Source organism: Vanessa atalanta, chromosome 2 (assembly GCF_905147765.1).
Source record: "Vanessa atalanta chromosome 2, ilVanAtal1.2, whole genome shotgun sequence".
In the NCBI taxonomy this organism is placed as follows: Eukaryota; Metazoa; Arthropoda; class Insecta; order Lepidoptera; family Nymphalidae; genus Vanessa; species Vanessa atalanta.
In genome coordinates this window covers 10,469,078-10,485,059 of record NC_061872.1, presented here as the reverse complement: position 1 = coordinate 10,485,059, position 15,982 = coordinate 10,469,078, and the positions used below count along the sequence as shown (strand labels likewise).

Sequence of the window (15,982 nt, the reverse complement as noted above, 5' to 3'; positions counted from 1 at the left end):
ATGGAGTACAGTAAAAAGCAATAAGAATATGATAATATTTACACAGGTTTACGATATATTCCGCATTGTGCAATACTTAATGTATGCCCACTTGTAAATACGTAACACAGTTGTGTACATAAAAATGTATGTACATATTTATTTTTTAAGTAAAAATATTTACAGAACGTAAGTTACATGCTTCTAGTATTCTACTACATGTGTTTAAAACAAACTATATATGTATTATATGCTGTAAGATCACTGTTACATCATCAACCGGAAGTAAGAATAACGCCTATTGTAACTCGTTAATAAAAAAATCTATCATATTTTACAATTGAAGGTGGTCATACAGAAACATTGCTCAATAACAGTATATGGGTATACCGCATATAACCCAAAACCGCGCTTAATATTTTAGTAATTTTAGTAGTTACTACATTTATATTAATTAGCACAGCTTAATTGTTAGACGTTAAAAATATAAAATCACCAAAACATATCTTGCTCCGTGGTGAAAATCGTGTATGTGTATATATATAAATTAAAGACACTAGAAATCGTCTTGGATAATAATTGTTCATGTGATATTGGCACAACTTGGTTTCCCTTTGGAGTTACAAAACGAAATCGTTCGACTTTTGTTCATACCACATACTATGTGATGCAAGTCTGCAAGATACACATACATAAATATTAATATTCGACGCAGTCGATTCGATGCATTAATGTAACAAGTTTGTATTGTAATATCTATTTTTGTTGTTGAATCGTGTCTACAGTAAAGTATAAATAAGCCCGAATTATTATTATTATTATTTATATTCACATCCACCAAATCTAAGCTTAAAATTCAAATGAAGATTCAGCTTAAAATTTATATAATATATAATTTATTAATGAACAGATTAAAAGATGTTTATCCAATTGAGTTAATCTTGCGTTCCGATAGCAGAATTTCGTCCTTCATTGCCCGCGCCAGCAGTTATCTTGATTTATGGCGAGGCCGTCGTCTATCTCATTCCCAGGAGGCACATAATTAGATGCTCACGAATGACCGAAAGTGCCATCGAACTCCCTTATTGACACTCACCCTTGTATAAAGCTGAATTCGCTAAAGCCCCTCTTGTTAAATTATTACGTGATAAAATTGATTATTCCTTCGAGTACAATATAAAAGAAACCATTGCAGTTGAATCGGGACAGAATTTAAAATAATTCAAATAAAAAATAGAATCTGGTTATTTGAAGTTGGTTACTTGAGTTCTGATTTTTTTTATCCTAGATCCACTGTCAGACATTTACAAATATTTGGCTTATTATTTATAATCGTTTATTTTATAAAACATTACGTTAATATTTTTTCAAAATAATCAATTGCTTGGAGGATGCTGCTCAAAAGTACATTCTATACAAAACTATTTATCACATTGTGCGACCATTTCATTTGTGTTATTGTCAATATTATGTAAAAAAAACTCTTAGTTAAAACTCCCGAGTGGTAATTGCTCAGTAATTTGATATGACCAGAGAAAATACTGTCATATTTTATTTGATAGTAGGGCTTTATATATAGGTATCGCCCACTCATCACAAATTCTTCCGCTAAACAGCATCACTAAGTATTTTTGTGTTCTGGTTTTGAAGGGTAAGTGAGTGTAACTACAGGCATAAGGACATAAAATCTCAGTTCCCCAGGTTAGTGGCCAATGTCTAATGAGGATATTGACCACTTACCATCAGGTAATCTATTGCAGGTTCGCTTACCTACTTAATAAAAAAGGTACCAGGTGAATGGATGGATTTACGTGGTTTCCGAGGCTTGGGAGTATGTTTGGTGTTAGGAAGTTTCTGTCGGAAGATCCTAATATCCTAAGTTTTATTGAAGAAAAACCAAATCACTTTTAATCGATCCGAACTAAGAGTTAAACGCAAAACCAAATGAAAATACGCATCTACTAGACTACATCTAGCTTCCAAACCTGAAAGTAAATTAAGTATTGAGAGCAATCTCTATTGTATTATCATGTGATTATTTTGTGATTATAGATTCGTTTTCGCAAACGTCGTGTGAAAACCTGCATGTGTTTAGTAAGCTCTAAACTATTTCCTCACAGACAGACGAGGCCAAGCAGTTGAGCATTTGCAGGCTGTTACTTGTTAACTTTTTCGAATTGTTTTATATACGAATAATAAATTCGCCAGTGATTTTTCTTATTTGTTCACTTTCTACAATTAGTTTGTAAGCTAAACACGCGCGGACACCGATGTCGAATCTAACGGCATCGTACGGATGTAACGTTCGTATTTAAAACCTACAAAATGTCTCTCTATATTTGATTAAGGGTAAGCTCAATAGAAAGTTATAAATAGCGACACAAATTGTAATTATTTTGATTAATCTTAACCATGTAGGTATTACTTAAGTGGATAGATTTTATATTTCTTTAATTATTTATAAAGGTAAATTAAATATCTACGTATTTACATCACTAATATTATCGTTTGTACGAAAAGAATAATTACATTTCAAATAGAAACAAATTTAAATAAATAACAACATAAATCATGAATGAAAACCTAAAAACGGATAAAAGACGTGTCTCAAATAAATCTGTTACAATTTAAGCCGCAAATGGGTTTAACTGACGGATGTAGTACGACAACCAGTGTACGCTTTTAGAATTCTAAATACTTTTCCTTATTTGATTTCTTCTTAAAACAAGGCAGGACGTGCTCGCCGACCTAAACTAAGCATCCACCTGACACAGTAATGACATCATCCCTACGAAAGTCGTACCTCAGCGTACGTATATGCAAAAATGGAAAATTCAATACACGCTTACAAAGCCGGATGAAGAAACAGTTAAAGGAGTGTAAAATTTCGAAAATGGTATCTTTATCTTAGATGTAGACTATACTCAGAGGTGCGGCTGGGCGCGGAGCATTCGTAATTACTACATAACTAAGCTCACTTAAGCTATTTTACACCGGTAACATATTGTTATTTAAATTTATGAAATCCGACTTAATAAAATAATTCTAAATATAATTTGAAAAAATTTTAAAGTAAATAAAATCTAATACGTTCATTTGGAAAAATCGGACATAATATAGATTACATATCAATTAAATCACGTTTAATAAGCTATTATTTTTATGAAATCGAATTAATTTGAAATAAGAATACAGAATATGCAGTAATGATCTGCTTGGATAGACAAGCCATCACTAGATATTCATTGGCCTACATAATTGAATTATTAGTTCCAGTACATATGTAAATCGACAATAATTCGTGTTATCAGTATAAGAAAATTTAGTCTTCGTCTTAACATTATCAGTTTATGGGTGAGTACGTGTATGTTTTCTGAATGCGGTACATTACCTTGCTGTGTAACACCCTCATCTCTGTATTATTGTTGATCAAATCTGAGTTTGGTGGATATGCATGTGGCAAATGACTGATGCAAGGGATTCCTAAAGATGATTGGTTTTACCTCCACGATATTGTGGATGGTGGATTTTAATTACAACTAGAGCATGCAAAAACATACAAACCTTTGGCTACACGTACTGTATCTACTGGCCCATTTCAGCTATTTTTTACTTCCACTAATCTTATTGAGAATATTTTCAAATAAAATAATTCACATCTCTAGCAATGAAAATAAATATTAACATGGCGCCCGAATCCTCAAGTTACTGATACTGCTCAATGCTCATGCCAACTGTTAGATTGAATTTGTAGTTGTCGCGGCAGGTATTGTTATATACTAAGTAATTACTATCCTATTCCCTTGCAAAGCTACGTAAATACCTAATAGACACTTATATCAGTCAATGTAAGTGTGAACAGTTTATGTACGCCATTTGTAATAAACGAATAGACATCCTGACTTATCTATAGACTACGTTAAAATTTCGCCATCCATTTTAAACAAAACAGCATGAAATGCTGAAATTATTACACCAACTAATTATTTTCTCTTAAGAACCTCAACTAGAAAGCGAGTCGTTTAAGCCTAGGCTGATGAACCGAAACTCGATAGAAAACCACAACACCGTATAGTTTTCACTCTATCTAGGGCATACACTGCTAACCTGCTGGACAAAGAATCTCCCTAATTCAAAATAGAAGATAATTGTTTTGTTCTATGAAGCACATTTTAAACAAATTCTTTTCTATCGTCAAATTCTTTATTGCGTCTGTTTATATTATTATCAATGGTAATTTTAAATATTTTTTTGCTCAAAGTATGGACCTGACGGGAAAAATATAAATTTTATAATTAGAAGGAAGTCGAGCAAATGAGCCACTTGGTGATAAGTGATACTGCCAGCAACATTGGCACCGTAAGAAATATTAACAATGACTTTAATCGTCAATGCGATGCCAGCCATGACAAACCCTTTAAACCAAACCAAGAGTGTACTGTATTTACCCAAAACTTTTGTTGACTTCATTATTTCATAACATGATACAAACTCTTGACTAATTCAAAGGTTTTCATAGTTCTAGAATCTTTATTTTTTTATGATATAGGTAGGCGGGCGAGCAAATGGTCCTCCAACCTTGGAAACTAAGATGTTATGTCTCTTGTGCCAGTAGTTACACTGGTTCACTCACCCTTCAAACCGAAACACAACAACACTGGGTACTGATGTTTGGCGGTAGAATATCTGATAAGTGGGTGGTTATCCAGAGAGGCTATCACAAAGCCCTGCCATCAAGTAAACCCAGTTTTTTTCAACAAAATAAACAAACATCATTTTTACGTCGCCTTCGGTAGTCTAGTGGTTAGGTGTAAGTCGGCAGATCCCGTGATCCTTGGTTCAAACCCTAGGTCGGGTTGATAAAATGTTGTTGGGTTTTTCTTTCGTAAAACTCTCAGTATTAACGTATTACATACAATAATAATATATATAACACGTAAGCCCATAGTCCTGTGGCTAATCTCTTTCAAGGGGAATAATAATCTGTGTTTCCGTACACATTTGTGCAGTATAATATGTATGTACTGCGTAGTATACAGAGCTGTCTCAAGCTATGCTGGGGCTCTTGGCCACCCATAAATTTGGGGCCCTTTTGGTAGATATTTACTACCATGTACCAATAATTTGCTTGTGGCCAGGCCTTAAGTATAGTTTCGGTTACTTCTTAAGTATAAACGGTGCGGTAATTTTCGTATATTCGTAGGAATCTGATTGGTTGTACAATCTCATGGCTATTTTATAGCTTTTTTAATAATATATATTTCACTTATAATTTAATCTATTAGAAAACATATATTTAGCATGAATAAAAACAAGAATTTAGCTCTAAAAAAACTATAGTAACAGCCCGGCTTTTAGCTCTTACATTGTTATATGTTCCGTTTTCAATAGAAAATTTTGAAGATTATGCTAGGAGGAATAATTACTTTAAATAACTTATTAAGATAGAATCTTAGATTTTTAACATTTAAGTTTTAGTTATTCAAAGGGTAATATATATGTATGCATATATGTATGAGTAGGTACAAACTTAGTATCTATTAGTTTTATAATTAAACAAATCTCTATAAAGCATTATAAAGATTCCTTTACACGTACAAATCTGTACGCTGTTCCTACCAAAACAATGCGCTTCACTTGCACAAATAATGCATGTCACTTGTTGAACGCTTACGTAAATCGCCCCAAATAACTTACAGATGTAATCATAAAAATAGCAAAGCAACATATTTTTTTAAAATAGGTAGGTCGTCTAAAATATTTACAGAATTAAAACGGAAAAACTTACCACATCTATCCAACCAGCCTTCAGCGCGGCAAGGGTAGGAGATCACAACAGGCATTTCATCGTTCATCTTGCACTCAATCACGAATCAAAAACATACATTGGCTAAAATCTTAAGCCCAACGCTAGCACATACATCGTCGATTTGCCACTACATTTCACTTTACTAGTCACTACCACACTAGACACTAGCTGCAACTAATCAGCCAGCCAGTGGAATATACAAAGTGACTCTTCAAACACCGCACCTCACTTTCACCAGCGACCGATAAAAAGACAACCACGTTGATCAATGAAAAGTGATTAAATCAACTCATATTATAGTCTCTGTAATATATTTAAATACTTATCTATAATATCATTAACTATTTAAACAAATTCGCTATGTAAATGATAATATTAAATAATTTTGTAATTTACCATGACAAAATATTTATAATCATTTCATGAAGCAAATTAAAATTATATTTAAAGTAATTCACTTCCTAATTACTTGCAGTCGACACTCCTTGTATTTATTAATATTTTATTTTATTATACAATTTATTCAAAAAAAACATACGATATTGATCGAACGTAATTTTTTGGCAAATAAAAAACATGAGTTGTGCAGATAAAAAAAAAAAACATTTATAAAAATACCGCACAATTTACGTACACGTGATTATAGTAGCTTATAACCTTGCGCGACATCCATCACCTACGCAAGCATATAAAAAACTAAATCTAAATCGGCGAATACCAAATAGCGAATACACTTCTCTTCAACATTTCGTATGATCGAAGAAAAAGGAATATGTTGTTTCTCTGTCTTCTGTTATTGACGTGATTGAAAAATGCGCGCGCAATATATCTTTTTTTTATTCATACAAACTATTAAAATAAAATTAAACGTGTAATTATAAAATAATTATATTTTTGAATAAAAATATATTATGTATGTTTAAATAAATACTGGAACGGGTTTTTAACTAATTGTCATACCATAGACATCATTTTAAGGCAAGCCCTACACGTCAATTTGCTATGGCACCGCGTGTTCAACAAGTTGTTTGTGTAAGGTGATTAGTACAATCGAGCTTTTGAGAAAATTGTATATTTATTAAATATATAAATATTATATTATATTTTTATTATGTATTGTCAAGATGGAATAATAATTTGTCAACATTGTATTGCCATTCAATATATATAACAAATTATCAACTACAATTCATACAGTTACAAACAGTCGGTTGAATCAGTATTAGTTTTGGCCCTCCCCGCCTAAAAATAAAATTTTCTTATCAGTTATCCAAAAACTATTAACGTCTCTCGTGTTAATCATTTAATACACATCGTTCTTATACATGGCAATTCTCCTAAGAATATCTTGTCAAATGTCAAAATTCAATAGTAATATTCCCAACAATTTCGACCAATTTAGTTAGTCTATGGAACAAGATGGCACTAAAAGCACTTGTCGGACAAAGTAAGTAAAATATTAATATAATTTGATATATTCGCTATGAAACTCATAAACACAGGTATTTTATTTTGTTTAAGTGTCAATTCATTATAACAAAAAACGAATTGTTACTCAAAGGTATAATGAGTAATTGTAATCTTATCAATGACTAATGTTATTATTGAATTTTAGAATTTAGAATTTCTTTACAATTCAAACTAAATGTATGTGCTACGATCAATTAATTAATTAATAAATACTTTTTAAATTTATTCGGCTACTTTTTTTCTCTATGTTACGTATAATCTTTCAGGATAAATAATCTACAATTCCAAGCCAAGTTTTGCAGTTGTAAATTATTTCTATTTTTTACATCCAATTATTGCTTTATATAATACGAAGAAAGATCATGTATTGTGCTTATGATACATACATAACTGGGCTAAGTGTTTGTTATTGATTTTTCTGTCACTCGACAGTGGGGTGGGGGAGGTGACCGAGTGGGCGATGTTGGTACGTCATTCATTGCGGTCGATATATTCCCTCTTCTACAGTACATAATACAAATTATAAAAATAAGACATAATTATATGGTTAAATTAAATCATTGAGTACTTATTAAAGAATTACTGCTCTAACACTTGCAAATATCTACATCATACACTATACAATAACTTACCAAATTACTGTATTTGTTCCTTTTAAATATTTAAATTCCATAAAAAGCAAACTATTTTAAATATTTTGATATCAATTACATTGTAGAGTATCCAAAAATATGATACAAGAAAAATCTATACTGAGAGAAAATATAAATATAGACACTTTTTATGATATACTAGTTGTCGCCTATGGATTCACTCGTGTCTTAGGGGTTGGTCATCATGTATTATCCTAAAAAGATAGTTCAGGCTTATTTCATACCAAACTTCATCAAATTCAGTTAAGTTATGTGGCTGTCAAAAAGCAATGGACAGATAGAGTTACTTTTGCATTTATAATATTAATATATGTATATAGATGTTATAATTATATACACTTTCAACAATTTTATAGATACTATAAATATAATATAATAGTTTAGTAATATTTATCTAAATAAATAAAATAAATCTAGTAGCACAGCAAATTTTAGTCAGGGATAATTTTATTGTCTTCACTATCCAATCCAATGGTGGGAATATATTTTTATTGCAAAATTTATTTTATTAGCCACACAGTCACCATTTCAGAACTTAAAGGTTTTGATTGATATTATTAGGTCATTTATGTGTTATAGACAAATAAGAATGAGAATTTAAGAAATGTATGAAGTCAAAATGTTACACTAGTTTATTGATTGTCAAAAATTTATCACTGCCAATAAAAAAAAACCTCTGACCTAAGCAATCTTATAAAAAACTGGGTATGAATTTTCACTGTCATGTATATATTTGTATACAAATTTTCTATAAGAATACATTTTTGGTGATTCTGTCTTTCAATTTAATCAAATTATTTAATCTAAGTATAAGGTAAGGTAATCACCTTGCCTTATACTTAGATTGTAATAAAAAGAAATAAAAACAATACAAAGACATAGTTATTACCTTATCTGGTAAATGCTACTGTGTGGAACATGTTCCATGTCCATTGAATTAGTAAATTCTTGTTTAAATCTAAGAGATTAAATTAGTAATTTATGTTACTTGTAATATGTATTTATTTTTACCTTATGAATATGTAATACATTTTTATATCATTTATAGAGATTATGAACGAGGTGATCCGCTATCGCGGTCCCAAAGGCAAGGAATCACAGCGCATAGAATGGCGTATTCTCATCGTGGATCAGCTGTCTATGCGCATGGTGTCTGCATGTTGCAAAATGCATGACATCTCAGCGGAAGGCATTACCTGTAAGTGTTTTACAATTGTTTAAATATAATTATTATTTATTCAAAAACTTATGTGAATATGGATTATTGCATAATCATTTACATAACAGTTCTATGATATTTAAATCAATCTCATACTGTCTATCTTTATTTAAATATGAATGCCAAATTTTATTCTGTTAGATAAGCACTGACTTTTTGAAACTGTTTTCCTCGATATCAACATTTTTATTCTTCAGTGGTAGAAGACATTCACAAGAAACGCGAGCCGCTTTACACCATGGATGGCATTTACCTGATAACACCCTGTGAGAAATCTGTTCATGCATTGATCAACGATTTCTCAGTTGGTAACCGTATAATGTACAAAGCTGCTCACGTCTTCTTCACTGAAGGTAAGACAAGTGTTCTATATTTTATTGTTATGCACTCTTAAAATATGTTTTAATTTGCACGTTCATTTTTTTACTGCTTTGACATTAAGTTGCATTTATTATTTCATTTCAATTTACAGCTTGTCCTGATGTTCTGTTTGATGAACTATCACGTAGTCAAGTAGCTAAATATATCAAAACATTAAAGGAAATCAACATAGCTTTCATACCATATGAGCAACAGGTTTGTTGGATTGTAATATTTTCATATACAGGGGACATTTAACTATAAAGATATAACATAAAGTCTCTGCCTAAATTAATAATTAAGATGTAACATTATTTTGCACGCTGCCATTATTAGTGTGCCCAGAGGAATTGTTCAATGAACTCTGCAAATCATCAGCTGCTAGAAAAATCAAAACTTTAAAGGAAATCAACATTGCTTTCTTGCCTTATGAGAGTCAGGTAATATATTTACTGAAGCTTAAACCAGACTTCTTTCTGTTATTTCCATTAACTACATGGACTTCATATGAATGTAAAGGTGCTCATGTTTTGGCGAATTATATATTCAAAATACAGCAAGTAGTTGGGTCACAGCTCATCAAAGACTTCAGCCAATGCTAAATATCTATAAATTTTTTAGTTCTTTTCTTTAATAGCATTATAAAATCAATTGCATTGCAAAAAAAATATTGTTTCTCTGGATTAAGAACATAACCTTGCTACAATCAACATATTATTTTCACTCAACAATAATAATATTGAATAATGTTGAAGCAATGGTAGAGTAACCAGTAAACAAATGTTTGTATATTTTGACATATGTATCCAGTCATTACTTCAGGTAAATATTTGCAGGTGTTTTCGTTGGACTCACCGGACACATTCCAGTGCATGTACAACCCGGCGCTCACGCAGACGCGCAACGCCAACATGGAGCGCATCGCCGAACAGATCGCCACTCTCTGTGCTACTCTTGGAGAGTACCCGTCGGTTCGTTACCGCAGGTGAAAATGCATACTGAACTAAAAAAAAAACTAACTGTAAATGAAAAATGTTTTTTTTAATTATATTAAGTATTCATTATTTTTAGTACATAATTTCAAGGAAGTCAAATCAATGATTTTTACTGTGTATGTGCACTCATTAAAGTCATTTTATAGTAACATTTAGTAACATTTATTACAGCGACTGGGAGCGTAATGTAGAACTAGCGCAACTTATTCAGCAAAAACTCGACGCATACAAGGTACACTTGCTTAATTTTTTACCAACAATCCTTTTATGCAAATATGACGCAAGGAAACGCTCATCAAATAAATATTTTCTAGAAAAATAATGATTTTTCTTCAAATTTTTTACGTCAATTTGCGGTGCCTTACTAAATAATAAATTTTATATACTTATATATTTCTTCATAATATTATATTACCTTAACCGCACCAAAAATAATTGGTATACAAACATTATAGCTACATTATTGCAATGTCTTTATTTTGTTCCATATTCAGTGAAATTGTAGCATTCAAATTATTTTACATTCTACCTTTTAGGCAGACGAGCCGACCATGGGCGAAGGTCCTGAGAAGGCGCGCTCGCAGCTGCTGGTGCTGGACCGCGGCTTCGACTGTGTTTCGCCGTTACTGCACGAACTCACGCTCCAGGCTATGGCCTATGACCTACTCCCCATTGAGAATGACGTCTATAGGTATGTTGTAGCAGAAACATTCACAACTGATGGAAACCTATTACAGGTTTATAATTAATAATCAATACTTAATTTTTGTTAGCCTATATTAATAAACAATCTGGATTTTTTTAGATATGATGCATCACAGGGGCACATGAAGGAGGTACTTTTAGATGAAAATGATGAACTTTGGGTGGAACTGCGACACCAGCACATTGCGGTCGTATCAACGTCTGTCACCAAGAATCTCAAGAAGTTCACTGATTCCAAACGTATGGGTGGAGGTATGTAAATAAAAGTCATAAAAAAAATATTGTTTCATATGGGAATATATTACTATCATTAATACCCCATTTATATCTCAAGAATGGACAAAGAGCAAGACCTCTCGTTTTGATTGCTAAGTGCAAGATTAATCTAATCAAATAAAAGTTTAATGCTGTTTGTTGGTAATTTTGTTGTAAACAATAATGATATTACAAACGAACCACCTCGTTCAATGTTCAAAACGTTCATGATACTGCAACGGAAATATTGCTTATTGGCAAAACAAGTACATGAAATGTACAAAAATAACCATTATAAGTAAGATTTCAATGTTTGCGTTAGGTGACAAGCAGTCGATGCGCGACCTGTCACAAATGATCAAGAAGATGCCGCAATATCAGAAAGAGTTGTCTAAGTACGCGACCCACCTGCGTCTTGCTGAGGACTGCATGAAGTCTTACCAAGGCTACGTCGACAAACTGTGCAAAGTTGAACAGGTGAAGATTTTACACTATTTATTTATTTATTTTACGTTTAGGTTTAACACTAACGTAATTTAACACTTTGCTATTAGCATTTGCGATCTCTATATGATGATGCGCAGCAAGTAATTATAGCGCCATTTTAATTATTTCAGGATCTCGCAATGGGTACCGACGCTGAGGGAGAAAAAATTAAGGACCATATGAGAAGCATTGTACCAGTTCTACTCGATCAGGTACTGTGCACTGTGCTAACTATGACTTAATCATTTGGATAAACCTTTATATGAAATTAAAACAAAAGGAATCATTTTTTTTGGTTTAAGATCAAATTTATTGTCCTGGGAATCATATTCCACTTTGTATAAAATAGTATATAAATATAATACTCTTTGTAATAAAATATACTTCTCTTAAATTATTACTTCTACTTGTTACTACTTAAATGTGTTCTAAGTTCTAGAGTGTTTTATTTGTAAAATTTTTCAGACGATCAAAAACTACGACAAGATGCGCATTATCGCTCTGTATATAATGTCGAAGAATGGCATTTCTGAGGAGAACCTCAACAAGCTGGTGACGCACGCGCAGCTCGAGCCGTCCGACAAACAGGCGCTGCTCAACCTCGCCAACCTCGGCCTCAACGTCGTCGTCGATGTCAGTACCTTACATCACAGTAATATTGAACAGACAAAGAGTATGATCCTTTGATCTTATAATCTCTTGGAAGTGAACAATTTTATTTAAAAAGTACTAATATCATTAAGTAAAAAGAACCAATACGATTTATATTCAAATTATGTAATGTATATAATATAATACAATAAAAACAAAATACAATAAAGTGTATAAATAGCATATTAATATATATTGTAACTGGCTTCAAACAACCATTTGTTTCATATTGTTTATTTCAATGTGCGATAAAAGAGACAAATGTGCTCTGGTAATACATGGGTAACATATGCACCAGGGTAAAATTACATTGCTCTAACGAACCTTTACATCATTTATATTGCAGGGTAATAGAAAGAAGCAATATCAAGTACCACGAAAGGAGAGGATCACTGAACAGACATATCAGATGTCTCGTTGGACACCAGTGATCAAGGTATTTTTTTTATTATTTTGTCCATTTCGAGATATCAATGTTAACACTTCTTGATATGCCTTTAAGTTAAATTATTGACTTTCTTTTTTTTTTATTAGCATTCAATTTTTCAAAACTTAATTATTAATTTTTATGTAATTAGTATAGTTTTTATTCAGCCAGTTAATTTTCGTGTAACTATTAAATTCTAATTAATTATATTCTTACTAATAGGACATCATTGAAGATTCGATTGAAGATAAATTGGACCAACGCCATTTTCCATTCCTCGCAGGACGCGCTCAGACTTCTGGATACCAAGCTCCAACGAGGTAAGACAACTAGGGGTACACTCACGCATAAATAATCAATTACTTTCCCATCACAGATTGTTTTTTGTTTATTTTTTATTTTATTATAATCGCCGACATATTAGATAACTTTTTGAGTACAAAATAAATCCCTTAGTAATGCACCAGTGTGTAATTTTAAATTTAATTGATGAACCGAAAACATTCCGTACAGTTTTCGAAATACTCATAAACAAACAAACATTTATAAAATCTAAATATTCTTTATTCAAGTAGGCTTATAAACACTTTATTACAAGGTATGTAATAGATGTAAATCAACCAATTTTACCAAGAAGAACAGGCAAGAAACTGAGTAGTTACACTTGTCCACCATTTTTCTTTTTTATATATCATGTCTAGCAATCAACAAATACTACTAACTTGTATTGAGTAATCTAGTACTGACTTCACAATTTCATAGGCTAGAAAGTAAATATTTGAAGTGACTGCGTTGTGTTTGAAAAATGTTTTTGTACAAGGCGCTAAAGGAAGGAAATTAAAACTGCTGTCGATGATATAGATGTTAGGAAATATAGATTCTCTGAGAAGAATCAAAGATAGAACCGCACAGTTTTTGTTTTGGCCGTCAATTGATATCCTGGTATATAAATACGTCAGAATAATAATATTTATGTAAAAACATTGTTTTTTCTTGTTCTAGTGTGCGTTATGGCCATTGGCATAAAGATAAGGCGCAACAGACTATTAAAAATGTACCGCGTCTGATCGTCTTTGTAGTTGGAGGTAAGTTTTAAATTTTAAACCGTTTCCGTAATAAGTTAACACTTATTAAAAAATACTATTTAAATAATCAATGTCTAAAATGATAACGGAATAATCAACATCTAAGTAAATAATGAATTGTGATGTGAATTATGAATATTTATTAAAATACAAAAACACTATATTGCTTGGCGGCATAAAGCTGACGATTGTAAAGTAATATAACGAATGTTCACTATAACATCTCTTTCAAGGCGTTTGCTTCTCCGAGATACGCTGCGCCTACGAGGTGACGGCGGCTCTCAAGAACTGGGAGGTGATCATGGGCTCGTCCCACATCCTCACACCGGACAACTTCCTCTCGGATCTCAGCTCTCTTACCGCTTAAACAGCAACATCGAGGGATACCTTTTAGGTTTAGCCGTTTCTTTATGGTATTATAGAACTACCGATGGGCAAAAATGTAATTGATAAAAAAGCTAGATTGAATCTTAGTTTTACTAGCAATCCTTGTGGATAGCGATGTTTATCAACTAATATTTGTACATGGCAATTATTACCATAGGCTAGCGAAGTGCTTCTAATACATTCAATTAGGCAGTACCTAACGTAGTAATGTATACATGCGTAAACAGAAAATTATATGATAACAACATTTGAAAGATATAAAATTTGCTTTAAGCATTTTTTAACTTACAACCTTGTCGATAACAACTGTGTCGAAAACGAAATTAAAACATTACTGCTTCGATAAATATTTAATTATTTGTTTTAATGTAATTGTGATATTGTTTGCGATGAATTGTAATAACAATTCTATGTTATGTTTGTAGATTTAGGTTAATATTTTGATCAAAATATTTATATTGTTGATGTTTTACAAGTTTTAATATTATTTTGTAAAGTCTCATAATAGACGTTGACATGAATTTACTTGTAACAGATCCTTATTCATAATTAATATGTTAAAGGACATAAGTATTTTTTTATAATTTTAATAGTTACTATTTGTAGTAAAGAACTCTAGTTCGATAAATAATTACGGCCTCCTGTAATAAGTCTTAAAGTTTGTAAACAGACGAAGTAAATATTAGTTATGAAATTTTTGGAATTAAATTTTAGGATCGAGGAGGAATGGCTTATTTGAATGTTAATCCACTACATTGTAGAGACAACATTAAACACTCACGTGAAATAGATCAAAGTATCTTAAAGTTTACATAGAATGAATAATTTTAAAAAAACTTAATAAATGTTCATAAGATTGTCCCTTTAAAACCGATAATAATATTCACATATTACATATAAGTAATATGTTATAGCAATTCGTGTTTTAGTTATCTCTACATTCCAATAATAGTAATTTTATGTGCTCGTATCAATATATAGATATCGTGACTTTCATCATTTTAATTAATACTTAATAACTCATGAGACATTAGGTAGTTGTTAGTTATATAGAAAAAAATTATTTATATTAATTTAGTGTCAAAAACAAAAATAACAATATTGGTTCTTAAATTGTTAATATATATAAAACAATACATTTACATATCGTATGATATGGATTATTAGAATATTAACTATAACAATTTTTACATTTAATTCCTAATAATTAATAGTCAACGCCCAAGTTTGTGCAATTATGTAGAATATACGCATTTCCTTTTACCTGTGTAAACCAACTTAACTATCAGTATTCAAGTGTTACATATTAATAAAATATTTAATCATCCGACAGTTGTTTTAATTATATCAAGCTTTTAACGACTAAAGGCTAATGGAGTGACAGTTACTGAATTGATATGCATAGTTTCATATGAGACTTATATCTTTATCATAAAATATTAAACTAATAAAAGAAGACATACAAGAAAATTTTTGTTTTCTTTAGGATTATCTACAAAGC

General features: G+C 31.3%; 2 protein-coding genes across 5 annotated transcripts in view; one reads left to right on the top strand and one right to left on the bottom strand.

The window, feature by feature from the left end:
- LOC125069305 (ras GTPase-activating protein raskol) overlaps nucleotides 1-6,072 on the bottom strand; it is a 146,286-nt gene extending 140,214 nt beyond the window's left edge. The window contains exon 1 of the mRNA XM_047678795.1: nucleotides 5,768-6,072. Within this exon, the coding sequence (XP_047534751.1) occupies nucleotides 5,768-5,834 (67 nt within the window). The 5' untranslated portion in view covers nucleotides 5,835-6,072. The remainder of the gene's footprint in view (nucleotides 1-5,767) is intronic.
- Nucleotides 6,073-7,163: 1,091 nt separating this feature from the next.
- Nucleotides 7,164-15,808, top strand: LOC125069387 (protein ROP). Of its 4 annotated transcripts, none has more exons than XM_047678894.1 (15): nucleotides 7,164-7,235; nucleotides 8,960-9,109; nucleotides 9,328-9,483; nucleotides 9,827-9,930; nucleotides 10,327-10,475; nucleotides 10,657-10,717; nucleotides 11,022-11,176; nucleotides 11,291-11,442; nucleotides 11,768-11,922; nucleotides 12,063-12,143; nucleotides 12,397-12,564; nucleotides 12,929-13,018; nucleotides 13,232-13,329; nucleotides 14,012-14,094; nucleotides 14,328-15,808. In XM_047678894.1, the coding sequence occupies exons 1-15, from the start codon at nucleotides 7,208-7,210 to the stop codon at nucleotides 14,459-14,461; spliced, it is 1,764 nt and encodes a 587-aa protein (XP_047534850.1). In that variant the 5' UTR covers nucleotides 7,164-7,207; the 3' UTR covers nucleotides 14,462-15,808. The 4 variants fall into 4 exon arrangements, with proteins under 4 accessions (XP_047534850.1, XP_047534834.1, XP_047534841.1 ...); XM_047678878.1 differs by having other exon boundaries at nucleotides 10,642-10,717; XM_047678885.1 differs by lacking the exon at nucleotides 9,827-9,930 and adding an exon at nucleotides 9,603-9,706.
- Nucleotides 15,809-15,982: the final 174 nt, after the last annotated feature.